Source organism: Thermobia domestica, chromosome 3, assembly GCF_964235325.1.
Source record: "Thermobia domestica chromosome 3, izTheDome1.hap1.1, whole genome shotgun sequence".
NCBI lineage: Eukaryota > Metazoa > Arthropoda > Insecta > Zygentoma > Lepismatidae > Thermobia > Thermobia domestica.
The window spans coordinates 219,476,911-219,504,721 of record NC_137456.1 but is presented as its reverse complement, the minus strand read 5'-3'; the positions used below and the strand labels follow the sequence as shown (position 1 = coordinate 219,504,721).

General features: G+C 35.6%; 2 protein-coding genes across 3 annotated transcripts in view; one reads left to right on the top strand and one right to left on the bottom strand.

Moving 5' to 3' along the window:
• LOC145680969 (heat shock 70 kDa protein 4L-like) overlaps positions 1–11,311 on the bottom strand; it is a 331,629-nt gene extending 320,318 nt beyond the window's left edge. The window contains exon 1 of one of the 2 annotated variants that reach the window (XM_081752187.1): positions 10,818–11,311. In XM_081752187.1, the coding sequence (XP_081608313.1) occupies positions 10,818–10,924 (107 nt within the window). In that variant the 5' untranslated portion in view covers positions 10,925–11,311. The remainder of the gene's footprint in view (positions 1–10,817) is intronic. The other variant, XM_081752188.1, reaches the window with a different exon arrangement.
• Positions 11,312–13,963: 2,652 nt separating this feature from the next.
• On the top strand, positions 13,964–26,649 carry LOC145682119 (uncharacterized). Its single transcript, XM_081753714.1, has 5 exons — positions 13,964–14,036; positions 19,188–19,414; positions 22,135–22,311; positions 23,607–23,703; positions 26,525–26,649. The coding sequence occupies exons 1-4, from the start codon at positions 13,964–13,966 to the stop codon at positions 23,649–23,651; spliced, it is 522 nt and encodes a 173-aa protein (XP_081609840.1). The 3' UTR covers positions 23,652–23,703; positions 26,525–26,649.
• Positions 26,650–27,811: the final 1,162 nt, after the last annotated feature.

Genomic DNA, 27,811 nt, shown 5'->3' with positions numbered 1-27,811 from the left:
GTCAAGCGCTGAACATGCAGGTGCTTGGCAGACGAGCTGCTGGCAACAGCTCGAGACAAAACATCTTCTCTCCAAACTGGTGACAGCAGTCATAAATACCTTTCCGTTACTAGCGGTACCCAACCTGCTAGAGGAGTTATCAATTTTATAACTTCACCTGGATTTTCTGCGTGGAAACTTTTTTTTTTTTTTTTTTTTTTTTAATCTTCGAAGATAAGATAATAAGCTTACTGTAGTGTTTTCACTTTTCAGAGGACGGTACCGAGACCGAAACTAGTCTCGATCTCGATCTTAACTCGAATTTGAGACCGAGCCGTGCTTTTCGAAATCGAAACGAGACCGAAACTCTCAGTCTTGTCTCGATACAATTCTGTGGATGGTATCAAGACGGAAAATAGTCTTGGTCTAGTCTCGAATTTAGAACCGAGACTACTCAGTCTCGTCTCGATACCATCTCTATAGAGCGTTCCACTCTTAGATTGCAGTACAGAGTAAATGGAGCGCGCTGTTGCCACATTTCTTCCGCCGTATGTTTTCTTTCGAAGAAAGAACAAAAAAGACAGAAACAGTGATGAGTCTGTTCTTTTGTCATTCCAATCGCGCTAATTCATTTAGAACGGTGAATTGGAGGGTACGGAATAACAGTCTAACAATTGTGTGTTAGAAGTTTTTTTTTTTTTTAATTATGGTTTATAAATCGTTGCAATAAAATTTTGATGGAAGCAATACGAAATCGAGAGAACATATGAAACGAATAGAAAACATATGATTGAAATAAATGGCAGGCTAAACAGTTCTAAACACAAATTTCCTGCACCGATCGTGCGGCAAACTAAGGAATAGCAATGGGTAAGATACTGCTACTGAAGTTGGATAAGAGTGAAAACTGGAGTTGGGTGATAGTGATAAGTGACGAGAAAATGTGACGTACGAGAACGCTCATTTGTCTGTGTACGCAAAATATCCGCTAATCCAATTCCGTTTGTCAAACAAGTTACATCATAAAGTATATTGTGAAGACGGCTTCTCCCCACTTCCGATGTTTAAGACTGTATCATGAAGGACGTGCTAGAGGGTATGGTGGCAGGAAAAAAGAGGGAGGAGACGAAAAGAGACTACAATTACTGGACGATATCAAAATAGAAAAATCATTTGTGAAGACGAAGAAGTTAACCGAAGACCGTGGATCATGGAAGCTTCTGAGTTGCAGCAAGTGGTCTGCCAATAAAATATTATAATGATGATGATGACAAATGAAATGGTTAATAGGAACTGAACCTCCCTAGTTTCTATACTCACTTCTGACACCTCAGACACACAATATCAGTCTGGAAACAGAAGAAGAATGAAAATAAACCCCATTATATTCGTTCTAAACAAACGCGCAAGTTGTTACTTTAAATCATGTATAGTGACAGCCAACAAGATACAAATCATTGGGCGAGGAAACAAAAACAAACAGAATTATCAAACCCTGCTTCCTAAAGAAGCATGGGGGGGGGGAGAATAAAGAGGCCTTTCATTTTGCTTTGTGAGCTCATAAAGTTATTTGTTATGAACGCTTTTGTCATTTTCATCTGTGTATTCAAAATAAATAAGAGAAGTGGAATTGCAAACGAAACCAACTTTTATTGTCAAAATTGTCAGCATCTGAAACAGCATTAAGGACTACCTGGGAACCATGAATGAATCAATTACAAAACTAATAACTTTTTATCGCCAGGAATGAGGAGATTTATTATTAATAGATATTTGTCATTAGATATATATATGTCTGTGTGTGTGTGTGTGTGTGTGTGTGTGTGTGTGTGTGTGTGGTAGTGTTGTAAAAAAAAACTTTTTTTTCTGTGAAGTTTTTTTCAATAAAAAACATCGTTCTTTTTCATGTTTTTTTTCAAATGCCTGTTTTTTTTTTCTGGCAACTATTATTTATTGATTTATGTTGCAGATTATTGAAATAATCAACAGAACTTGAGTCGGAGCCCTCGTAATTTACAAATCGTTTGTTTCTTTGTACCTATACGAGCAAAATTTTGTGATTATTCCTTTCGGCCCCAGGTCATTTTTGGCGTTTTCCTACATTTCCAGTTACTGACTTATTGCTCAAATACTATTCATTCGATTAATACGGTTAAGGCCTTGTTTTTTTAGAAAATGGATGTGGCTATTTTTGGTGTAAGTTGCATTGCAGTGCTGCCAACAGGTGGGAAATTATTGAGGGAAATGTAGGGGTGAAAATTTACAAAAAGTTCCTTGACCGAATTTCAAATTTTTTTGTATCTAGCACCACTGCTGCTATATGGGTTCAAGTCACCTAAACAAATCTTTGGTGTGTTGACAAGGTACAGTGAAATCCTGAAGTCGCTGGCTTTCATTCAAAGAGGGAAAGAAAAAATTCTGTCATACACATGAAATTTTGACACTTTTTACGCCTCAGAAGCAAAAATCAAATATGCCGGGGCTACAGCTTCTCTAATTATCCTATTGAAACTTTTTATGGTGCGTTCTATAGGGCAAAGAGGGAGCTTTCAGGTAGTGGTACGTTTGTTTCAATGTAGCCAGTAAGAGGGTAATAATAGAAGGGAAAGGGAAATTTTCCGAATTTTTCACCTAATAGCGGGAATTAATTGTTTTGCCTGGAAACGCTGCCATCAGACAGACGAAAACTATCTGAAAATAAACCGTAGTACTCCAAGAATACATCCTACAAGTATCATGGCGATATATAACAAAGTAAGCATGAAATTTAAAAAGAAATTTCATTCTACCTCAGAAATTCACCATTTTCTTACCATTTCCAGAACATTGTTTATTATAAACCTCAACTGTATTTCCCCTAATTATTCTAGTGAAACTTTTTATGGTGCGCTGTGTAGGCTAAGGATGAAGCTGTTAGACACTGGTATGTTTGTTCGAATGTAGTCAACAAGAAGGAAATAATAGAAATAGAAAAGGAAATTTTTTCCAATATTTGCCCCTAAAATCTGAAATTAAAATTTTCTGTAGCTGGCAACACTATTATCAGACACACATAAACTATCTTAAAATAAGCTTAGGTATCCCTCTAATATATCCTACAATTATTGTGACGATATCTAATTAAGTAAGCATGTCAATAAAAAATATCTCATTCTACCTTTAAAAAAATCAGTTATCTTTCCAATTAGAGAACAAGGTCTACTGTAGACCTCAACTATACTTCCCCTAATTATCCTATTGAAACTTTCTATAGTACGTTGTGTAGAGCAAAGACGAGACTTGCAGATACTGGTATGTTTGTTCCGATATAGCCAACAAGCAGGAAATAATAGAGACAAAACATAATTTTTCCAAAATTTCCTCCTAAAATCTGGAATTAAAATATTCTGTAGCTGGCAACACGGCTACCAGACAGACGCAAAGTATCTTAAATTAAACATTGGTACACCACTAATATATCCTACAAGTATTATGGCGATATTTAAGGAACAAAGCTTCTAATTACCAAAAATATATTACGGTAAACAGAAAAGTAAGGAAAAACTAGAAAAATCAAGGGTTAGAACCTAGATACGAATTTTACGTGCGCCCCCTAATTACCCCATTGTAACGATCTGTACTTGCGTTTGTTAAGTAAGTACAAATGTTCGATTGGCGTAAGTTGACTTGCACTCGGACGTATAGATACGGATTTATAAACAAAAATTTCTAATTTTGTCCCCAAATAGAGGAGAATTTTAATCTCCCTAATTGGCAATACTGCGCGCATTCATCCATCCGAGGTATCTACCTGGCAAATCTTAAGGATGTCTTTCTACAACGAAGGAAGCTACAAGGAAAAAAGAAGTAAAGGAAATTCGAAATTAGAAAATTCTCGAATTTTTGACTGGGGTGAAATTTGAAAAGGAAATTCGACACCAGAAGAAAAAGAAATTAATATGACAAAATATAGTCCAACCATATTTTGCAAGAATAATATCCCGATATCTTAATTAGTGTCCACATAGGAACGGATTAAACAAGTGACACACCCCTCTGTGCCACTTTGGCCACCTGGGCCACCGAGTATAGCTCTGATTACATTTTTTTGACTACAAACTCGTGTTGTTGTTGTAGTTATAGTCTCGACTAATAATAATATCGTTGTAAGCAATAACTTTATAAGGAAAATTTTCTCTCCTTTTTACATCTTAGTTCCAACACTGTTGGTGAGAAATGCAGGGTGTTTCAAAATAAATTTTGGGGTTTTAAGTCTTCGTAGTACTTATTACATTTTACGTACAATTATAAGCAATGCATCAAGTAAAAGAACATCTCAAGCAGTCTTTGCTACAAGTGTTCAATGTGAGATTCATTCGTCACACACAGCACACGTCTAGTCGATGGGCGAGAAAGGCCCATAAACTTTCCGCCATATGGCACAAAACACATTCAACTTAGGGGAGTCTCGTTTCAACTGTACCATCTTCTGACGATTTGCTGATGGCCAGATGCAAACATCATGAGTGTTCACAGTAGCTCTTAGGTGAAACGTCGATTTATCACTGAAGACGACACGATCCAGAAAATCTTCATTGTTATGCAGGAATATTTCACTTGAGAAATTGGCACGTAAACCGTAGTCTGTAGGCTTTAGACCTGTAGCAACTGCAAACGACGTAGTTGCAAGCGTCTCCTTAATATTCTTCACATAGACGGTTGCACTGTACAGATTTAGTCTTTATTAAAACACAGAAAGCTTTCTGCTCTCTAGTCTCCATCTTTGCTACTTGCTCTTTCTAACGGCAGACAGAAGGAACAATGCATATACTTGCGTGCGTACAAAACTGTTTGAGTTGCTCTTTCATTTGATATAATATTTATAATTGTAAGTTAATTGTAATAGATATTACAAAGTTTCAAAACCCTACTATTAATTTTGAAACACCCTGCATTATTTCAAATTGAGTCATCCTATATTCATGTCTTTTATATACATATCATCAAGGCCGGTCCTTGTCAATTTGTCGCCTCGTGCAAAGACATAATTTGCCGCCTCCCCCTTTCTCCAGAAAGAACAGATCTTAAAAGTCATGATTTTAAGTATGCTACTTCACCATGAACAACAAAGGTGAGGGTTAAGTGCAGTTGCACTCAGAAAGACTTAAATACTTATTAAAAATGCAATCCCGTTGTGTCTGTTTTTTTCTTTAAATATTAATCTATTATGTTAGTAAAAGATAAAGCAAACACACCTGCAGAGGAAAGATGGTAATCCTTTTTATAGAATTCACTATCGAGCTTCAATCTCAATGTATCAGTTTGCAATTCCAATGCAACTAGCTCTTTTATCTTTATTTCTTGATTTTTCTTCTACATCTTCTAACATTTAAAAAAACTTGTTTCTACCTTCGATAATAAGGAACTTATTTCTGACAAAAACAAGACTAGTTTCATATCAAAACTGTGATAACTTACTAAATGGAACAGATATTCACTACCAAGGTATATAAAATAACCTTTCACTACTATTCGAGAACTGAATTCTTGCATTTGACAACAATCAAGCAATTTGTGCTCGGATTTATTCATCATGAAGTGTGTTTCCAGCAAGAAATATTTAATTTAAATAATATACTTTTGACAGATTTTACCGGACTATCCAAGCTTGCCGCTCCACGCAAATGCACGTGTTGCATATAAGGTAGAGTCAGCTCTGCATATCATATATATCTAGTCGACAAATTATTTATATATGACATTTAGAAAAATACTATTAGGCAAATTAGTATTAGTTTTTACCTTTAGACAAGTTATTGGAATTTTATACTGTTCGTGACATAATTTTCGTACTTATTAAAGGCCTGCTTTCACGAAAAAACAAAATTTCATTTCTACTTTTATTTCTTAGTTAATATTGATGAAAACTGCTGAAACCCGAATTGTTGATACGTATGGTATTCATGTAAATTGTAAAATATTTGTAGGGTATCAGTATTTAGCGTTTAATTTATGTTGCATTTTACGGTGATTACACGAACATAAAAATATTTCATACTTAAATAGACGTAAGATGCATTACAAATGACTATTTGAAAAAAAACGAAATTTAGAAAAAAAAACGAGAGGCAATGTTTTTTTTCTTAAAAAGACGTACATTTCTGAAAAAATACGAACCGTTTTTTTTTTCTATTTACAACACTAGTGTGTGGTGTGCTTGCGTGCGTGCAACTCAAGGAAAACAAGCGAAGTAAGTAGTGGAACGTAAGATTGAGTGCAGTTGACGCAATGTTTATCGTAGGTGAGGTCCAGGATTCGATTTTGCGAATATGCTTCCGTTAAGCAGTAGATTCGTGCTCGCATAGCATCAACAGTAAACACTCATCGGTATAGCACAATACTCTACATCAGTAACTTTAAAACAAACATTATAAGGAAAATAGCATTGGCAAGATTTATCACTGCTTTTCTTCTGGTCAGATGCGCGCGCTTTGGAAAGTTGATGCTTAACACTAAAAGTCATAAAATCTAAATGAAGAAAGATATTGACCTGCGAATTGTTTTAAAAATAATTTCAATCTTTTCTCAATATTTTTCTCGCTTTGCACCCCCATCTAACCTGAAAAATAAAAAAGTTTCTCACTAGTCAACTTTTTAGATATTGCATTGCAATAGTATATGCACTTTCTCTTACATTTTATTTTTTATTTTAAAACTCAAAAAGTTTTTTTTTAAATGCAAACTTTTCCAACATTGGCACCAAATATGGTGTTAATAGCTGTATAAGTTTCTACGTTGTATATCTTAGAGTTTCGAACTTATGACGTGATATATTTAACGCGACGTTAGAATTTGCCATTAGCAAGATTTCACTCTTTCAATTTATTTCAATACTTGAAAATTCTTCTCTATGTGAGAAAAACATTATTTGATAGAGAATACAATGTTCTACAATAATTTATTCATACCAAGTAAAAGAAACTATTTCTAAAATTCAGGCTAAGTTTGGCATCAATGGGCATAAGGAAAAGCATTGCCATTTACTCCTGTACTACAATCTAAGGGTGGGACGCTCTATAGTGTTTTCTATGACATACATAATATACTGTAGTGGTATATATAGTCTGTATACTGTAGTGCGTATGTATGCAAAAAATGTATTCGAATAATAAAATTTGGGACCCCGGTTAACACGAATTTTTTTAACACGAACTCCTGATTTTTCAGTCCCTTGGAATTCGTGTTAACGTGGGTTTACTGTAATTGATTAATCATTTTTACTAATCAATAAATAGTTGTTTGATAGATAAACTCTTAAATTATTTAATGGATGCTATGCATTTGTTCTATGTTGCCATAATCAATGGAAATTAATTACTTAGTGTACGAAGACTTCTTTCGTCCAACGCAAGTTTAATGTTTTACTGTAGTGCATGTTTTTTGTAAGTAAGCATATAATATTTTAGTATGACTTTCAATATTGAAGCGAATGAGAATGCTGACTGATTTTGCTATTTTTCTGGTTCTTTGTCAAAAACAAAGGAGATAACTAGATAAGGGACAGAGGTTAAAATGAATGTCCAGGTGGTGAGGTCAATGTAAGCATCCCACAGATTTCCGTGAATTAGATCTTGCCGTACTACAAACTAAAACGAGTGGAGCTATTTTATTCGGAACGCAGACTGCAACGGTATTCTGCAGTTCGTAACTTTGTTATCGAGAGATGTTTTGGAAGGTAGCCACTGCAAACTCATCGTTTGTCGACCAATAGCAGCATCACTCTGTGTGGGGGGCCATTAGGGGGCCAAGAATTTGAGCAAAAGGACCTGGCCCCCCTTGGCCCTCTCTTGGCTCCGACACTGCATTTAAATCACTTTTTTTTTATGTCCCACCCAAATTTTACACGCCAGAGACGCCAGTGGATATGTCCTTTGTTCACACAAAATAGGGGCGAAAGTTTTATTTCATTGGACATTTTTCTAAAGTTGTACCACATGTCTCTTCCTGTGTCTAAATAGAAAATGTTATTTTTTTTTTTTTCTTGTTTTAATCGTCGGCCGAAGTTTCGCTTCAATCGCCCAACTTCTTCTGGGCTAGACTCAAGATTCGAACACTAACCGATTTTTTGTTAATATGAATTATAGGTAGGCCCTAATCAGGGCGGACTGGCCCACTCTGCTACCCTGCAAATGCAGGGTGGGCCCCCCAAACAGGTGGGCCCCTCCACCGATTTTAAAAGGATGTGCTCAGTTAAACCTGCCAGCATCAAAAATATGGCAGGGTAACTATCGCAAACTTGTGTTTTGCATAAAAAAGACGTAAAGTTAAACTTTCATGAACAGACCTTATTCTTCTTCACGTTTATCGACTTGAAAAGGTTCCGTCTATGAGACAATCAGGCCCTGAAACATTGCGGGGTTTGTGATACAGCAGCTGTTAAAAACGAGCACGTTAACTACTACTTTTTTCAAGATAAGAAACACAGTAGATTTCAGGCTGTTATTGGATTTGGATACCATTGCCTACTCCGGTCCTTTTACAAGCCGGCGAGTGGCGATGTTTAAAAGAAACTATAGCTTCGTAGATATTGAAATTTTGGAAAGTGGAGGTGGAGCTGGAACGCTTTTGAACTGCATTGTCCTCAGACCAAGCTTCGAAGAAAGAAATCGGATCAGGCTTCGGTGTTTTTTTTTTTCCTTTTCAGTGCGGTAAAGAAATTAGTCGCCACTATCAACGATTGTTTTATACAAACCTCAAATAATTACTATGAAGTTGCTGCCCTCGGCTTGTGTTTTATTTGTATATTACATCGAAGAGCAAATCCGTTAGCAGCAATTCAATTATTGGAAAACCAGTTACGTGTCGTTTGTCGGGGAAGACATATGTAGTTGTGTCAGTATGGATGGAGGGGGCGCGGTGGCTCAGTGGTAGAGCGTTCACCTCTGGTGCTTGGGGTTCCGGGTTCGATCCCAGCCCCCGCCAAGTGAACCTTGTGGTGGACAAACACCGTGCTCGTGGGTTTTCTCAGGGCTCTCCCGTTTCCTCCCACATTCTTCATTTCACCTTTTTCATTCATTACTCATTATCACCGTCTCCTTTAGCCTAACAGGCATAACTGTGGAACGTAAAACTCAAAGATTTCATTTCATTTCAGTATGGATGGCAAAAGTGATTGTAAGGTTACTGTAAAATATATATATATATATAAAAGTGGTGCTAAAAAGCGAGAACACAAACGAAGATGTGATTTACAAAAAGCTGCATCTGACCCAAAACAACGTAGGCTATTTGAATCTGTGAAGCCCCAAGAAACAAATGAGCGTGATGTGACTCGAGTACTACAGGACAGTTGCCAGGTGTTTTTTTTTTTTTTTTCGTCTAAAGTATTTATAAATTATAATGTATACACCATGTCTTTGGATGATTTCAGTCAATTGTAGTTTATCTTTTATGACTATTTTTACTTGAAATTACACAACTTTAACGGGCGAACACGAAATTAACTGAACTGTTTGCTGCCGCGTAGTGCTTTCAAACGGGTCAGATCAGGCTTTCATGGGTTAGGGGTCGAGTCAAGCCTGCTTGAGACATGGGTCGGGTCAGGTCACCTACGCTAGGGTCAGGGCTACTCTAGCCATGGGTCGGTTCGGGTCAACTTTCTTATGCGCCGTTTCGGCTAAATCCTTCTCGGGTCGAGTTGAACTTCGACCCGACCCGACCCGACTCATGACCCGAATAGGTTTTAGCCGAAACGACGCATAAGAAAGTTGACCCGAGCCGACCCGTGGCTAGAGCAGCCCTGACCGACCTGTGACCCAAGGAGGTTCGTCTCGAGCCCTGACCCGATTAAGCCTGACCTGACTCGTTTGCGAGCACTAGCTGCCGGCACTGGGCTCAGTAAGCGTTGGTGTAACTTCTAAAAGTGCTGAACACTTATGCTGTCAGTCAAATCATTGTGTATATCGTGTAAATCCCTTTAGTTATTTAAAGTTAATTTAAAACAAAAGTGTAGTAAAATGTAAAAATTATTTGTGATGTGGAAAGTAGGTATTCATATGAAAAGAGAAGTTGGGGCCAGCCGAGGAATGGGCGGACTACACTAGACGATAGACGATATCTAATCTTTCTACGACATAAAGATATGATATTATGACTTACTTATGTCAAGGAAAATCTTGCGTTTCGAAATCTATCACAAATTTACCTTCAATCGCATTGAGACCACAAAGTTACAGCTTTTTCAAGTTTCCAATACTGACGCCATGTCTGTTGTCTTACCTGACACGCTTGGGGGAAGGGGGAGTTGTCTGCTAAGAGCGGGGCGTACTTCCTCGAGATTATACAGCAATATTTAGACGAGTTTGTGTATATGGGTTACAACATTTTCTTCTCGCCAAAAAGACAGGTACAGAGAGAGATTGCGGCACATTCGCGAGCAGACTCCCGACTGAAGTAAGTGGAATGCCAAGTACATTTTTTACATTTTTACACAGTGGGCCCTCATTTCAGTTTAGCAGGGTGGGCCCTATGGTTGCCAGTCCGCCCCTGGCCCTAATTGTGTAAGACTAAGTTTCCACAAAGTTTACCTAATATCGAAGAGCCCAAACTAAATCAAAAATCATTGAAATAACACAGGAAAGTTATATCCGCCTTCATTGAAGAGCGGATGCTACCCCTGCATCATTCACCTTCTAGATCTACCATTGCACTTACTCTGGAAGATCCCTAATTTCTCTCCTACCCCACGTTAGGAAACAGCCTGTTTGGAGTCAATCTAGAACCATATACATTTATAAATTACTACGAACAAGAAGATAAAAATAACTACATATAACAGATACCAAAAGGTTTATACTTACGGTGTAGTTAGTTGGCCTAACTCGTTTGTAGGGATTTCAACTCCTGCATTTTTCACTACAGCAATGCAACATGATTCATTTCCAAAATCAATCCCAATGACTGACATATTAGTGTCTGAAATTCTAAATTAAAACACTGGTTGTTACTAGAATCCTTCCCGATATACCACACAAACACAAATGCCGTCTCCGCATTCACAGCGCTGCGACTAAAGCACAAGTTGTCTCTAACGATATAGGGAAATTCCCGATGATTGTGTGTGCATACACATCACACCATAACAACCGCACACCTTGCTAAAACTTGGGAGAGAGCAAGAGTAAGCGTCACGTGATACGTTGATATCTACTTCTCAAGGTTGCGTGGAGTTCGTATCATAAGTCTATACCGCCGCTCGCCAGAGTCAATCGCTTAAATAATGACGTATTTACGTACTGATGACATCCCAGGGTTTCAAGTTCAACTTTCTGTTACATGCTTGTTGATTTATATGCTCTTATATGATTTATATGCTTTCTGTTATATATTCTTTGTGTAGCGTGCATGTGTTTGCGAGCGTATGTGTTTGTGTACAGGGTCGTCGCGTGGGCGGGGCGCATGGGGCATTGCCCCGGGCGCCGGGACAACAAATCAACAAAATTCAATGAATTCAGATTGTTAGTAAATTATTTTTTTAATAATGTAAATTCAGATATTTAAATAAGATCAGGTCACGGCTAAGTAAATCTTATTTATTTATTTATTTATTTATTTTATAAGTACAACACAACAGGCTTAATGCCCAGTGATAGTGTCGTGTTCATAATTATCTAACATAGACTATTATACATACACAAATATATGTCGTTTAACCAGGGGCGGATCCAGGACCGACTTCTGGGGGGGACGGTGGGTTGTCATAATGCTACTTTTAAGGGCTCCAAACTCTGGGATGGATTTTATTTATAGGCCTATATATAAAATGAGAAAGTTTCCTCTCCTGGGGGGGTAATCGCCCCGATCGCTCCCCCCTGGATCCGCCCCTGCGTTTAACTATGCAGAAGTTATTGCCTGACAATTGTTTTGAACATATTTTCAGACATACTAAATAGAGATGTAAGGGCTCGGAAAAATAGGCTACGGCTTTTTCGTATTAAAAAAAAAAAACGGTTTTTTCTGCTTCGCTTTCTTGCTTGGGAAATTTCGGGCTTTTTTTTTTCTAAATTTTACTTAATTTGATAAAGCAGCCTTTGTTTTGCTTCCCTACAACATAAATACTCATTTAATTAGTGGTTGATGCACATACTAATATAAAACCTGTAAAATAAACCGTGAATTTCGAGAAGACTTTTCAAACAATTTTAATTTTTAACATATTTACCTGATGAATTCCAAAAAATTAACCTATGTATATAATAACCTCTTATATACAAAAGTAAGTGTTTTTTTTAAAAAAAAATGATAGACAAATAACTAGAAAAAATGTATGTAGTATTTATACTTCAAAATATCACACACTCTATTTTTTGAAACAAAATAAAGTAAAACATGAGAGAAATACATTTATATGATACTCTTAAAGGTTGCACAGCAAGAGCTTCGTTTCGGGTGGTTCTGTACATTCCTAAAAAATTTCTATGTAGTTTTAACTTTCATATACATTTTATGAATATTTCGAACAAATTTTATACATACATAATAATAGTCTATTACTACCCATCAGGTGTTTCGGACCTGCAAAATCGGTAAAGTTCAGAATTCTGTAATGCACCGACTGTTCCTTAAGCTTGCTTAGAATCGAGAAAGTTCCGAATTTCCTGTTCATGGGACATATGTGTAATAGACCGTTCACCTGAGCACGTGGTTTAAAAGGCTCTAGAATATAGGCTATAACCACCATCACGGTTTACCTAGTCCTGAAGGTTTCTGAATTTTTAACAAGAGCAATTCATCATATCATTACGAAACTTTTTTTAACAAAAAAAATAAATAAAAAAAAAACTATGGAATACATTTAAGAAGAATGGAAAGAATCAATGACTGTTCCAAGTCACATGAAAGGCGACAAAACTGATTGTAATAATTATCGAGGCATTTCTCATCTGTTAACATCCTATAAACTCCTCCCAAACATTCTATTGACAAGATTGATCCCATACGCATATAAAATTATTGGAGATTATCAGTGTAGATTTAAGCGAAATCGATCAACTATCGACCAGGTATTTATCAGTTTACAAATACTCGAAAAGAAATGGAAATTTATTACCCAGTACAACTATTTATTGATTTTGGAAAGGCTTACGACTCGGTTAGTAGGGAAATATTGCACAACATTCTTACAAAATTTTGAATACCAGAAAAGGTAGTTCGATTAACTAAAATATGTTTAAGTTAATCCCAGAGTAATGTCCGAGTAGAAAAATTCTTGTCCTCGAACTTACACGTCGAGAATGGCCTGAAACAAGGAGATGCGTTCTCGCTATTATTATTCAGCTTTGCTCTGGTGTACGCTATAAAGAAAATCAAAGATAGCAACCAGGGGCTAGAGCTGAATGGTTTTCACTAGGTTATGGCGTATGCTCATGATGTAAATCTGATAGGAGATGGTAGGATAAAAATAGAAAGAAATGCAGAGGCCTTATTAAACACTTGCAGCTATATTGGTTTAGAAGTAAATGCAGAGAAAACTAAATACATCGAAGTTCACCGGAATTATAATACGGCAAATTATGGTTACGTCAAAATGTCAAATAACACTTTCGACAAAGTGGATTCTTTCAAATATTTAGGATCAATATTACGAGACCAAGATCACATCCACGAAGAAATTACATGTCGGCTGAAATCAGGAAATTCGTGTTGTTATTCAATTCAAAATATTTTGTCGTCGCGAATTCTGCCGACCCAGATAGCATGTAAGCTTAAATCAAGGGTTGCTTTCCCTTGATTTTGGCTTAGCAATGTACAGTTGATGCGACAAGCGACAATCAACGTTTATTTTAGCTTGTTTTTAACTTGAAAAGAAGCTTGAATGCGACAAGCGACAATCAACGTTTATTTTAGCTTGTTTTTAACTTGAAGAGAAGCTTGAATTTATCAACTTTCTACTAAGCCTATTTCAAGCTTGATTCAAAACGCTTGACGTTTGTCGATTGTTTAGAAAATGGAGCCATCTGTAGGATTGGTGAGTAGTCTTAGATATTCGGCGCTTGATTTGTTCCAAAAGGTAAACAAAGGTAAGCTCTTTGTATAAAATGTAATAGTAAGCCCTAATTTAGTTTTAGTTACAAAATAAAATGGTGATTTTTGTTTTAAACTGGCGCGCTGAGCGCTTTTAGGATAATTTTATACACTAATGTTACTTCATTACTTACGAAATATGGATGGAATTTTATGCTTATACTTTTTTTTTAAAGTATGTGTTCATCCGTATAATGTATACAATGTTTAGCCATTGGATTCTTTAATGTCAGTGATGGCTCTTGACAATTAACATCAGCATGGGCGCCCGAAGGGGAAGGCAGGGTAGGACCCGGGCCCCCTTCTGGCTTACAAAAATGTATACGTAATATAGCAAATATAGCATCCATGGAGATGGGCTCCTCTCTAGAAAAAATTTTTCGGGCGCCCCTGAACATCAGTACAAAAATTAGAGGGTTAACTTCAGCAGACGGCTTTACTGTATTAAAAATGTATAGGTGGAATACTTGATAACACGTTAAGGCATTACTTTGACAGACGGCTCTACCATATTTATATCGATTTTGTGGTCATTTTTCACTAGATTTGAGATAATACTGTTACATATAGATAATTTTGGAACTTGGGGGCCAAAATCAGGTAAAATCACCGTGTTTACAGGAGAAATGAGTTGGTGTTACGTAACTGTAATTACTAACATAACTAACCAAACCTAACCTAAATCATCAAAAACTCAGAAAATATAGGAAGAAAGTACGAATTTAGGTAAAATCACCATGTAAAAATTATTGCGGATATTTTATGTATTTTTTCACTTTCCTCGTTTATGTGCATATTCTCCGTCGCTGACATGCCTGCTCTCTACGGACGCAGCCCCTCGCTCCGCTCGGGACCCCCTGCTGCGCTCCTGCCCTGAATTGGTTAATGGCATTCGTGCTTTTTTTGTAGCCACCTAGCACAAGTTGGTTCGTGATTTATGCAATAGCTCCTCATTTAGTGGATATTCTACAAAAAAAAAAAAACCGGAAATGCAATGTGTGAACATTTGGTAGAACCGTCTGTTCGAGTAATGCCCAAGTATCTTAACCCAGCCTAAGCTAAACTAACCCAAACTAACTTAACCTACCTAAACCAAGAAAAAGTACAGAATATATAGCAAGAAACTACAAGATTTAAGCAAAATATTGCCCCCCCCCCCGTTCCAAAAATATGCCGTTACATAACACTTTACGTAGCATAGCTGAGCGAGCGAAGGGAAATAGAAGCCCCGCACGGCTCGTTTTTTTCCTACTTTTTAAGTTACACACGTTTGGCATCGCAACTATTGCAGACGGTCATTTTCCAAAGCTTCATATGTACTTACTGCCATCTCATTCCTTGCTTGCATTCATCTGCCTACCGCCTTGTCAATTAGATCCACCAAAACATACTTAATTTCCCATTTCGTAGGATTCTATATAACAAATACGATTTATTAATTTTAACACATTAAAATAAGTTATTTAATTAGGTAGAGCCATCTGCTAAAGTTAACCCCATATTAATAGTGAAGGTAGTTAAATGATAATGTAAGTGTTTTAAACTCAATAAATTCTATGTGCAAATTAGTATACATGGGAAAGTAAGTATATTATGGTGGAGCTATTTGCCAGGGCGGAAGGCGGTTGAATACAAGCAAGGAACGAAATGCCAGTATTTGTATGTTAAGTTTTGGAAAATGACCGTCTACAATTGCTGCAATGCCAATCGTGTTTAACTTAAAAGATAAGGAAAAAATGAGTCCTACGGAGCTTCTAATCCCCTCCGCTCGCTCAGGTTAGTAAAGCGTTTGTAAAGTAGTGAAATCTAGTGAAAAAATCAACAAAATCGATATAAATTTGGAGAGCCGTCTGCTAAAGTAATGAAAATTACGTTTTATATCTACAATCGAGGAGAAAACTGCTTTGAATTAATACCGTACATTGCTTAAGCTTGCTTGTTTTAGCTTTCACCGATACACTACAAATTTTAACTGATGTGACTTCCCCAAGAATCGGTACGGATTATATTTATATACAGCAAGCCTGGACATTTCAGTCATTTTAGAATGCATCATGCCTATTTTCGTTCCTTATGTTCTTCCATATTTATTCGGAGGTTGGTGGCAAAATTGAAATAGTTCAAATGAAGAATATAAATACTTATGTCCGACTTTATTTGGTAACAATTACTTATTCTAAGGTATACTTCATCAATCTTAGATTAAATGATATCACTCATTTCATCGCTTTACAATAAGTGCAAGGAAAGGTTCGATCAGGTATGGACTTTTGGGTTTAAGGTAAAAGAACGATGAATTTCGAAAAATTACTTATTAGATATTAACAATAACTCAAAATGGATTATTACGCAAAAATAAGTTGGCATATTAGTTTGAAGTTTGTAAGATAAGAAGTCGAGGGTGTAAGTTTGAGGAAAACTAGGTTTTTCGTTGCTTACATTTTAATCTTTTTATCCTCTAAAAACAGTAACTTCTGTCTCTTGATTGTGTTTAGTGGTTTTGTTTACTTTTTTTTTCTACCAGTTGCAATCTGAACGGATGTAATAAAGAAATAATGCTATTTTTCAGGATTGGCAAAAACCGTGTTCTTTTTTTTTTTTTAAAAAAAACTTTTTTTCCCACTTAAACCGGAATTTTTGCTTTAAACCAGGTTTCTTTTATTTAAATAGGTTTACCTTAGATTAAAATAGAGTAACCGTTGCGCCCCCTTTTTTTAAGAGTAAAGGTAATTTGAGGCTGATGATTCGATTGAACAAGGACGCAACCTCGAGAAATGACCTCAACCCGCTCAAACTAGAGGTCACAGGTCAACTAGTTCTGCAAACTATTTACCAGTACATCATAAATTATTCAGCAGTCTACTCCTTCAGCATTGGTTAAGCTTGAATTTTCCTTGTCGGAGGCATGATCGTCCACAAGTTGAGTGGGGGTGGGATTCGTGAAAAATACTTTTTTAACTTGTCTCTTTAATTGTGATTTTATTTTATCAAGTTTGGAGTTCCCGCCGAACTGCCTCTAGTGTCTGTCACACTAGCGGACGGTCAACAAAACTTTTCCACAGAAGCTGATCAAGTGTCTAAATTTATAACATTGGAAAGTAGATCGACGAAACAGAGATTTCTGTTAGGTTTGACTGGTTTGTTAATAATAATAATAATAAAGGTTTTATTTAGAAAGATAGTATGAATGGTCCAGAACTATTAGTCACTTCTGGTATTGATTAGCAAATTAAATTAAGCCTATATTTCTGACTTTGACTATATTAGATCTTCTGTACTATGTAGTCTTTTAAAATTGTCCATTGATTTAATGTGTATAACTGTAGAGTGATTCCACTTTGCAGTTCTTTCCCTTTTGGTTCTTAAGTGGCTCCTAAAATATTCACAAGTATGCAAGATCACTGCAACGTATTTCTATCAGTTGACCTCCGTGGATGATGAGTCTGAGGATTTATCACCTTTGTTATCAAGGGATTCTGGTTTCGAGTTCAAATGAAGAGCAATATCTCTCGAGTGCAAACTGAGTAGTGGTTCGGATCTCACTGTAAGCTGTAGGTCCCGTTCTTCATAACCCCGCTGTTATGTCCTTAACCATAGAAAGACGAAGGTTGGTGAAATTTACCCGCACTTTCTTTTTCTCTTTGCCCGAACAAATGAATTTTACAACGTTTGAAATTTTTTGTATTTTCTTCTGTAATCTAAACTTAAATTTAGTTTTATTAGAAAGCACATTATTTTGGTAGTTTTTTTTTTTTAAGGGCGCAGGTGACTAAATACATCTTTTTTTGCAACTTAGAAGTGTTAAGAGAAGTACAGTTTTACATTAAAAGGATCATTGTAAACTTATCTATTCTTTGAATGGATGACTAAATTAACATAATCTACTTTTATACATTGAGCAAACTTAATACTCTCAGGTTTAGTATAGTAACTTGTCTACACAGGCTAATGTATTTAAAGCTACTTCATGTCTACTAACCAAATGCGGTAGTAGTCTGTACTGGGACTTATATTTGTAATATTTCCTATTAAAATAAAATTTCACAAGTCTTAAAATAATTTTACAACTCACATTTATTAGTAGCAGCCATTAAATAACTTTAAAATACATTAGTAGGGTTAAAATTGGAATTTACAACCGCGAGCAAAATTGACCCCCTTAGTCTTTCACGTGACCAATTATAGTTTAGTCTTCCTAGGGTTAATGTTAAGATACACGGATGATTAATGATAGTGAATGATTATGAAGGAATTAGTGGCATGAGAACGGGAAAACCCTCACGAATATGATATTGTCCGTCATAAACTCATGAGGCCGGAGATTGAACCAAAGATCCGTCGCACCAAAAGGCTACGTTCTACCTCTGAGCAATCAACCCTTTCCTTCCGCAGTGCTGATGAATGATCATACTCTAATGACCTGGTCATAATTCTCCAACGTAGTGGTCTTCTACACACGTCTTCCTAATTGTTTCCCACTTCCTCCCCCCAAGATTTCTGATTAAATGAACAGCGAAATCATATTAAAATAAAATCTTTGAGTTTTGTCCCACGGTTATGCAGGGCAGCCTAAAGGAGACGGTGATGATGAGAATGAATTAAATGATGGAGTGAAGAAAGTGGAGGGGAACGATAGAACCCTGAGAAAACCCACGCACACGGTGTTTGTCCACCACTAACGTACACTCATGTCCAAAATTATTGTCGCATGTCTATAAATATGTTGTTTTACAAATAAAATTTGATAACGAATTCGCCCTGTATTTCTTATAATGTTGGTATGTGCATAATCGGCAAAGACATGTATGTGGCAAATTTCATGTCAAAAGAGCAATAAATAAGAATAATAAAACGAAAATAAAACTTTCTTGTCCATTTGTTTTACTCATTCTAATTTACGTGCTTATAATTCTTTCCCTATAAAATTTTCTACAAATATACATTTCTCGATTATACACATAGTATCGGTATTAAAAGTATCCTGTAAAATCATTATCAAATTATATTCTTACAAGAAGACAGTTATAGATATGCGACAATCATTTTGCACATGAGTGTACATTTTATTGTTTCAATGATTTGTGAAATAGTATATTTTCTAGTTATATTAACACCTTCAAAACAATATTTCCTAAAATTTATTGCAGATATCAGAATGGTATTTGGCCAAATGCAATCTACTTTAGCTGACCTTAGTGAAAGAGTATCTTCCGTCGAGAAGAAAGTCGACACACTTCTAAGTAATGATGTGAGTGTGAAAGCAGAGTCCATAAACGAAGAATCCGAACTTCTTGGCCTTCTGCCTCTGCGAACGTTGGATGATTTTCAAACATTTGAGAGAAAGCTTGAAGATCCTAACTTCGGAAAGAAATATGTAAGTGTCCTATCAAAACTGTACAAGTTATGAAGCAGGTTTCAAATCTTTGTTATATCTTTTAATTTACGTCTTTTTGGAACATCTTTTTTTTTGACTAAATGTTAGCATCAACTCCATTTTGGCCAATTTAGCCATTATCATGCGCATTAGCTATGGACTATAATTTTGGCAGTAGCGGGTCGTAGTCTGTACAAACACCGGTTGCAATGTTGCAATATCAAAGGTATGTAGGTACGCGCAAGTGTTCCCCTCCCCCCAAAAAATATTCAGGAAATATGAAGAGGAAAGTCTTTTAAGCTCTATTTATATATTATTGATTAAATTGTTTCTCTAATATTGATTTAATATATAAGCTATTTCCTTTTTTTCAAACAACCACTATCAATGTACGTTTATACACTATTTATATACAAAACCTCTACACTCATGTTATTGAACACGAGATAAATCGAATATATAGTATGTGCTGTAAGCCAGGAAGGGTGGCGTTAATCCGAAAAGAAGGAAAAAAAGCAAGAAAATTGCATGCACGCAGTTAAACAAAATTATTTAATTATATAATCTATGCATTATTTTAGATTGGAAGGTCTTTCTCGATCTTTTGGGTTTCAAATTTTCTATGACTTTATTGAAATCGGAAATGTTGCTCGCCAAGTTTCTCTGAATAGAAAGCATCGCTTCCGCAAATATTTTCCGCTTTATTTTCTTTAGGGTCCAGAAACACCTCTCTCCTCCGACAATATGCATTTTGTTAGCATTTCTTTGTATAAATATACGGTACAAAAAGTCTATTTTCAGAAACCACGTATTTTTGTCTGTAAAGAAGCATGAAATCTAAGATGTTTTCCTTCGAAAATGAAAAAAAAAATAGTTTAACATTCCAGCAAATTAGGCTAAAGAAGACAGATGTGTATTGGAAGTGAATGATTTGATATTAATTTATGCTCTCCGCCGGAAATCGAACACAGAATCATGTGCACGAAAGACACAGAGCTAGGAATTAGACCAGTAGTAAGACATTTTCTTCTTCGAGACTCGATCGATCCCCCCCCCAGAATAGGTTTTTTTAAAAAATAAATCTTATCCCAAAAATTTTCACTTTTGTATTATAAATGTTAAATAAAATCTATTGACTTCGAACGACCGCCCCCCAAACTTTCAGCTTGGATTCGTCCCTGCTACCACCAGACTTATATTTGTTCTTCGCGAGTTTGTTTTGTGAATAACTTCTTTTTTCCAAGCGTCTGTATCTCCCTCACCCTATGAATTGAGTCAAACGCTGCTAAGCGGAGGAATTTGTAACTATTACAGAAGCTGACCAGTTGCGGAAGAAAGGCAACCGCAAGAAAGCTATACGGGAAGATAGGAGCGATGCAAGAATAAATCCACTTCCCCATGTTAACAGATAGGAGCTTGCTGCCATATGCTCGATATTACTGCTTCCAGTGGCAACGTTCGCTGCCACCGGAAATGTAAATCTCTCTCTTTCTTTCCGTTTTTTAATTTACTTTTTTCAGAAATGCATCAATACTGTTTTTGTGCTCGAGAGCAGAGGTTTATTTTTTACTGATACACTACATTAATACTTAAAAATAGTTTTAGTATTAAAAAAACATCCGGTTGCACAACCATGCAACTTATAGTACCAGCCGCCGCTGAATTTTGGTCAACTTGCCATTCATACTTGCTAATATAGTCATTTAGGCGGCAATTAAATCTTTTGCAGTCAATTTTTTTTAGAACATATGAAAAGCCTAAAAAAAAGTAGTTTATCTTGGTATTTTTCTATTTCTTCTGTTTACAACAGCACTTACATTGTCACAGTAGATTAGATATCTTTTATCAGTCTCACCTATCCGTCACGGTAAATTGGGATTCCTGAATCTGGTTTATCCATAGTCAGTTGTTTGATTAGTTTCTAGTGTATTTTTAGTTTGGGTTGGGTTTTTCTTGTTAAGATGCGTGCATATGTATGTATATATTTTTGTAATAGATCAATAGTGTTATCAAGACATACCCAGCATTTGAAGTTGAAAATAATTAAAGAGATTTTATTACTTCTAGTCAATGAAGGAACAAATTATATTGTGAAACTGTTTGATTTGAGGATATCAAAAGATAAATAATATTAGAACATCTTTGTAAACTAGTAGGCAAAAAGTACCAAATTTTTACTTTCTTTGTTCCTAAATTCTGTTACCTATAATTTAAGGTAAGTTGAACCATTTTTAGCTAGTTTCTGTGCGTCATTTAGCTATTTTCTGACACTACTTGTTGGCAGCACTGATTAACCCACTGTTTCTTGTTACTTTTGGAAGTGTATGTAATTTCCATATACATACACGCACACACACACACACACATATATATACATATATATATACTATTTTTTCTAATTCAAACGGACAATGGTCCTTTTAAATAACAGCAATTCCGATATAAAGCTGAAAGTTACCAAATAAATCCCAGGCAAACAGTTTTTGTTAGTCACGTAGCCCATTTGATACGGCCTTCCATGAAACTCAGAACTCCACGCCCTTTTTTTTCACACTTCATATTACGGTATTTAGAAATTAATCTAGTTTCATTCATGCTTCGTTGTTTTTTTTTTTTTTTTTTACACTGGTAGAAAAACATAACAATACGGACCCTTATATATATTGTTTTTCTTTTCGATTTCAGCATGCATTAGATCTAAATAATTTCCTTTTTTTCAGGTAAAAGTATTACTGTCAATTGGTGGTAAGGATTTAAAAGGTTTCGCTCACAATGCAATAAGAAGAACTTTGTGCGACAAGCTCCCAATGGAATTCTCCTACTGTGGCAGGAAACCAAGGATCATGAAGCAAAAAAGCACACCTTTGGGTCCACCCAAATGTGCAAAAAGATCCACAGTAAGTTGATTTGAAAAGTTGTACTGAAATATTTAACTTCATTTATTTATTTATGCTAGTAACCATACAAAATTCCAGTTTGCTAATTACTAAGTCTTACTTCTCTCGTACTGGACGTGTGTTCTCATATTAGTATGTCCCAAGCAATCAGAAGTAATTCTTCATGAATAAAGTATGCTTTGAGTATTTTAGGATGCTTTTACTGTCAAGTAGTATATGTAAATGTGTTCACCCTTACTGGGTGAATATAAAATCTGTGTAGAATATATAGGAACTTCAATAACTAATCCAACACTCTATGTTGTAAACAAAGCTTTACTGGCAATGTACACATTTAAACAAATCTTTGCTTGAAAAAGCATTCAAAAACAATTTGTAAGGTGTACGGAAAACCTAAAACCAAATAAAATTCCAAGGTAGGAATGATTCCAGGGCTAAATGAAGTCAATAGTGTCAACGAATTTAAATTGAAGTACAATGTAGGAATCACTATGTGAAGTATAATTTTGCACCAGACTTTTCGTGTATACCTGTAAATTTGATACTGTCTACCAAACGAATGTAACTTTGAAAGAATATAACTTTGTTGGGTTGGCAACACTGTTAGTCTGGTAGTATTACATAGTATGCCAAACTGTGTCCCCTGTCGATATTTTAAAGGTGCAAAATTTCAGAGCTCTTTGTCTAACACTAGAACGCAGATAAAACACTAGAAGAATATAGCTTTCGAAGTTACCATAATTCCAGTATAAAAAGAGAAAAGTTGCAGGCTTTCAAGACGGCGAATAGTCAAACTTCCGTCTTTCTGTCGTCTTCGTCTTTCAATTTTTCGCGACAACGAAGTTAGCCAAAACTTTTTTTTTGTGTGTGTGTGTGTGTGTGTGTGTGTGTGTGTGTGTGTGTGTGTGTGTGTGTGTGTGTGTGTGTGTGTGTGTGTGTGTGTGTTATTTAAGGTGACTTGAAACGTTGACTCAAAACCAAATCACCACTAAGGGCACCGGAAGAAAGTCTTGTTACACTTGTATAGAAAAATGTAACTTTTCCATTATATAATATACCAAAAGTGTGGTGAAAGATAACTTTCTATAGTACCCTTACATAAAAATCACAAAATAGGGGCCTAGCTTAGGTGACTTGAAAAATAATATAGGAATTAGTTTCAGCTCTAGGTATCCGCGTTTACAAACCATACCATAATTCCGTAAAGCTATTTAAGAGGGAAATTTATTTCAAATGACTTTTTTTTAAGAATAAAAATCGCTAGTATTTGCTTGAAATTCTATCTTTCTTTTCAGCTGCTGTTCGTAAGATGTACACCGACGCAACAGAAGAAACGGTGAAGGAAGTATTGGGTCTTTGGCTGCAGCAGGCGAAGCCTAGACTACTGCGTAGGTAAGTATAGTTTTACCTATTTTCCTTACAATCACGAGAGAGATCGGAAAGTTCTTAGCATCACTAAATAAGCTAGGGATCTGCAACTTAGTGAAATGAGATAAAATGTTTACCTTGTATGTACTTATTATTTTATTATCCCTTATAATTTAGCAACTTGCCTGTTACTTTCCTCGGAGGGTGGAAATTTTAACTAAAATCGTGATTCATTACTGTTTACATTTTTATTTTCTTGTCTTCTGGAAGAAAGTACCTCTGTTAGTTTAATTTTATTTTTTGATTACTCCTATCTGCTGATGAATTTTTTTTAAGACTAACGTTTATTCCTTGATTAATTTTGGTGTTGATTACTTCTTTTCTATACTGAAGGAAATTTCATTTTTTGAAAACTGCGATGTCACAGTAATAGAGAGATAGACACTTTCTGTTATGTTTGCCTTCTAAAAACATTTCCTACCTGCTGCATGAAAAACAGAAAGCAACTAACCTCTTTTTGTCTTGACTAATTTTAGTGTTATTTTACATCTTTTCTAGCTACTGAACGAACTCTTCTCTTGAGAGAAAAACTACAATACCACCCTCTTTCTTGATTGATTAGAGTTAATTACTTTTTTTTATACTAAATGAAACCATCTTACATTCTGGAAAACTCTGCAATGCCATTGTAATAGAGAAATATGCAATTGCAAGATACAGAATGGTATTATAGTTTTTTTTTTCCTTCTCAAAAGATAAGGTTTCATTCAGGAGATAGAAAAGAAGTAAAATAACATTAAAACTAATCAAGAAACAGTTTTTTTCCCTAGAAGATAAAGACTTCAGCAGTTAGAAAATTTTGTTAAAAGACAAAATAATCGTAAATGCACATTTCTCTCTTACAAAGACATTCCCGAGTTTCCCGGAAGATAAGACTTCATTCAGTATGAAAAAGAAGTAGTCAACACCAAAATTGAACAAGAAACAAAGGTTAATGTTTTATCCACAAGATAAAGACTTCATTCAGCAGTGGCAGTAATAAAAAATAAATTTAAAAAAAGTAAGAGTAGTTTTTTCCCCAAAGACAAAAAGATTTCAATAGGATGGAGCACGCCAAAGTATGAGTATGCGTAAACACTCAACAACAAATTACCAGGAAAATAAATAGGGAGATATAGGTCTTAAAATGCATTCAGAATTTGACAGGATTGAAGTAAATGAAGTGATTTGCCTGCTTTGTGCCATGTACACTGAGAAATGTTTCTGCTTTCAAAGATGGGATATAAAGAACTAGGTCGATAGGTCGCAGGAGTATTTATTACTTCTCTATAATGAATTGTGAAACGACGCTAATGATTCCGACACGACGTTCCATGAATATGGGTCAAATAAACTTAGTGTTACAGTTACGGTAATGAGTCATCCCTTCTTCATTTGATATGTATGATGAAGGCAATATGCATGTCTTCCTATCAGTGATTCTTGTGTTTTGAAAGAATGAAACGTTGCAAAAATGTATTACTCCGCTGTAAGGCTCAGGATTGAAATCCGTTTGTTTTAGTGTCACAAATAAATCCAGAGAATTGTTGCTCAACACCTCCTTACGTATTAGTCACCAGTAATTTTTTTTATATTTTTGAAGAAAAATATTTAATTGAACCTCTAAGGTATGTTCCAAACTCGTTGCAAAATGGTACGAAGTTGTCCGTGTACACGGTACCTATTTTAGTAAATTCTTACGCTTTTCCTGTAAATTGCGAACTACACTTTCCCATGCGTTCTGTTGTACATTACGCAGGATAACGCCTTGTAGGCCATCATTTGTGTTGCTCCGTGAAGAATACAAGGTATATAGGTTCACACACTTATGGTGGCCTATCTTTCCTGTGAATCGTGAGATCAGATTGCATTTCATACAAGGCATGGAGAGAAAATTAAAGAAATAAGTAAATATGTGTTCTTCCATCCCTCAGTGATTTCTTATATCAATGATCACTTCGTTTGTTTTTCGTAGCGCCGTACTTATACAACAGTACCGAGTGAGTCAATATGACATTTTCTGGATTTATCTCAATTGATGCTCTCACAGAACAATGCACGTTTTCAGCTAGGAAAAAACTTCTACTGAAAATTTACTGGCACTAGAACATTGAAATAGGTAAAGTGAATAAATATCATGCAGTGGTACCAGTGATGAAACGGGTCACATACTTCGTGACTCGTGATCACGAAGTAGTCAGATCCCTGACTCTGTATGACCCAGACATATCCGTGCGATCCCGAGACGACTAAATATCAGACTATGGGAGAGTACGTTGTAATTGTAACAAACGCGATTCTTTCCTTTCAAGTGTTTCTTATGAGTGATCGTCAAAATTTAATCGCATAAGGCTGTAAAACGTAAAATGTAGAATATAAGGGATTCCGCTGAACCGAAATAGTGTTTGCGTAATGTTTGTATATAGTAATGTTTAAAATTACTTTATTAATTTTCAGTATGGGAAGATGAATTATATTGTATTTGACAGTCAAGACACTTTGAATAAGAAGTGTCACACTGCAAATCTAACATCTGAATAGGTGAGCTCGATTAGGGAATATTAATTCACTATAAAAATTTTACCGTAATGCTATAGAGATCATATTTGGAGTGCTTCCAAGCCATGGATCACCAGATCTGAGAAACGAGTGCCAGACTCTGTTGCCTTGTGTGGCACTTACTTCAAAGAATAATAATGTATTTTAATGAAAGCGTATTTATAAGGTAAACAATATGAATGTTTTATTTTAACTGTGCAATCAATTACATGTTTTTCAGTACGTATTTATGATCGTTATTTTGCAGAGAACGAAGAAATTCCAAACCTGTAGTGGAAGGTGACACCGTTGAAGTTGAGGAACCCAGTTAAGGAAATAAGTTAGAAATAATACAAAAAATGTAAATAAGTTCAATAAATAACATTGTAATACAAGCTGATTGTTTTCATGAAACCTTATATCAGTTATTGCGTGGAATGTATTGATAATTTATTTCAATTATGTAGCAGCAGGATGCGAAATAATAACAGTTATGATCGAGGAGAGAGAGTAGATAAATAAGTAAAAAAAATGCACTGGAAAGTTTTGAAATGAAGATTTCATATATTGAACTATGTAAGGTTAGAGATAATGCTTAACCACTAGGTTGTCCACTAACTGCACAGATTTACTGTAAATAGTTTGTATACTTCTGACAGTGTCAGTGTCACCATATCTCGCCAGTAAATTATTGAGGATGAATTTTCTTCCAAAATTTTGAAGTGTTGGAATGGCCATCCTCAGTATTTCGCACCCTGTGTAGCAGTGGTTCTAGGATTTAATTTATATTTCTTTCCTGAAATCTGATAATTTAAAAGTTTGCTTAGCCCTTGACGTTTGTCTAGTGGTAGGGTCGTGGTTGACTCTCAGTGGAAGACCTTACAAACACTGAACGCATTACTGCGGATTCTACAGGTCAGTGTCTCATATAAAGCTTCGTGCTGAAACGGGACGCTCAACTTCAACATCAAACTGTGGTTAATGGTAAACTAATTGGATGCTGATCTGCCAGGTCGCATAGTATATTCACCAAGGAACTCAGGAAAAGTGTTGCTTTCTATATTGAGATAAGATACTAATCTCAATAGACTGGAGTATGGGGTATATATTCAACACCAATGTTGTGTGAGACATGGATTTATAATTTAACATGATATCTCAATGATGTTACTTAACAGAAATAAACCTCGTGCTGCAAAGACGCATAATGGACGAAGGAAAGAAGCATAATACAGATTGTGAAAGTATACATATTTTGCTTTCATTTTGACCGAACACAACTATTCTTTTTCAGAACATTGCTTATGTAGGTTTAACAGTTCTTTCGTCCTCACCTATACGTTTATTTTTGCAGAATTGTTGTCTATATGAGCTTGATTTCATTTTGTATAAGGTTTGAAGTGAGGTCCAGTAGTGTCAATCTTGATACAGATTTATTTCTACACGTGAGAAAATGATTCATCTGGTTGGCGTCATGTATAATGTTTGATGTGAAGGTTAGTATAATGTTCAGTGTGTAAGTTACATAAATGATGGTGTGTGTTCTTTTGCCATC

What these genes read in the sequence shown, in the direction of transcription:
- LOC145682119 (XM_081753714.1), top strand. Translation starts at nt 13,964, where the DNA reads ATGGAGCCATCTGTAGGATTGGTGAGTAGTCTTAGATATTCGGCGCTT. An exon ending in GTTCCAAAAGGTAAACAAAG is followed by an intron (nt 14,037 to 19,187) that starts GTAAGCTCTTTG and finishes AATTTATTGCAG; the next exon opens with ATATCAGAATGGTATTTGGC. An exon ending in CTAACTTCGGAAAGAAATAT is followed by an intron (nt 19,415 to 22,134) that starts GTAAGTGTCCTA and finishes CCTTTTTTTCAG; the next exon opens with GTAAAAGTATTACTGTCAAT.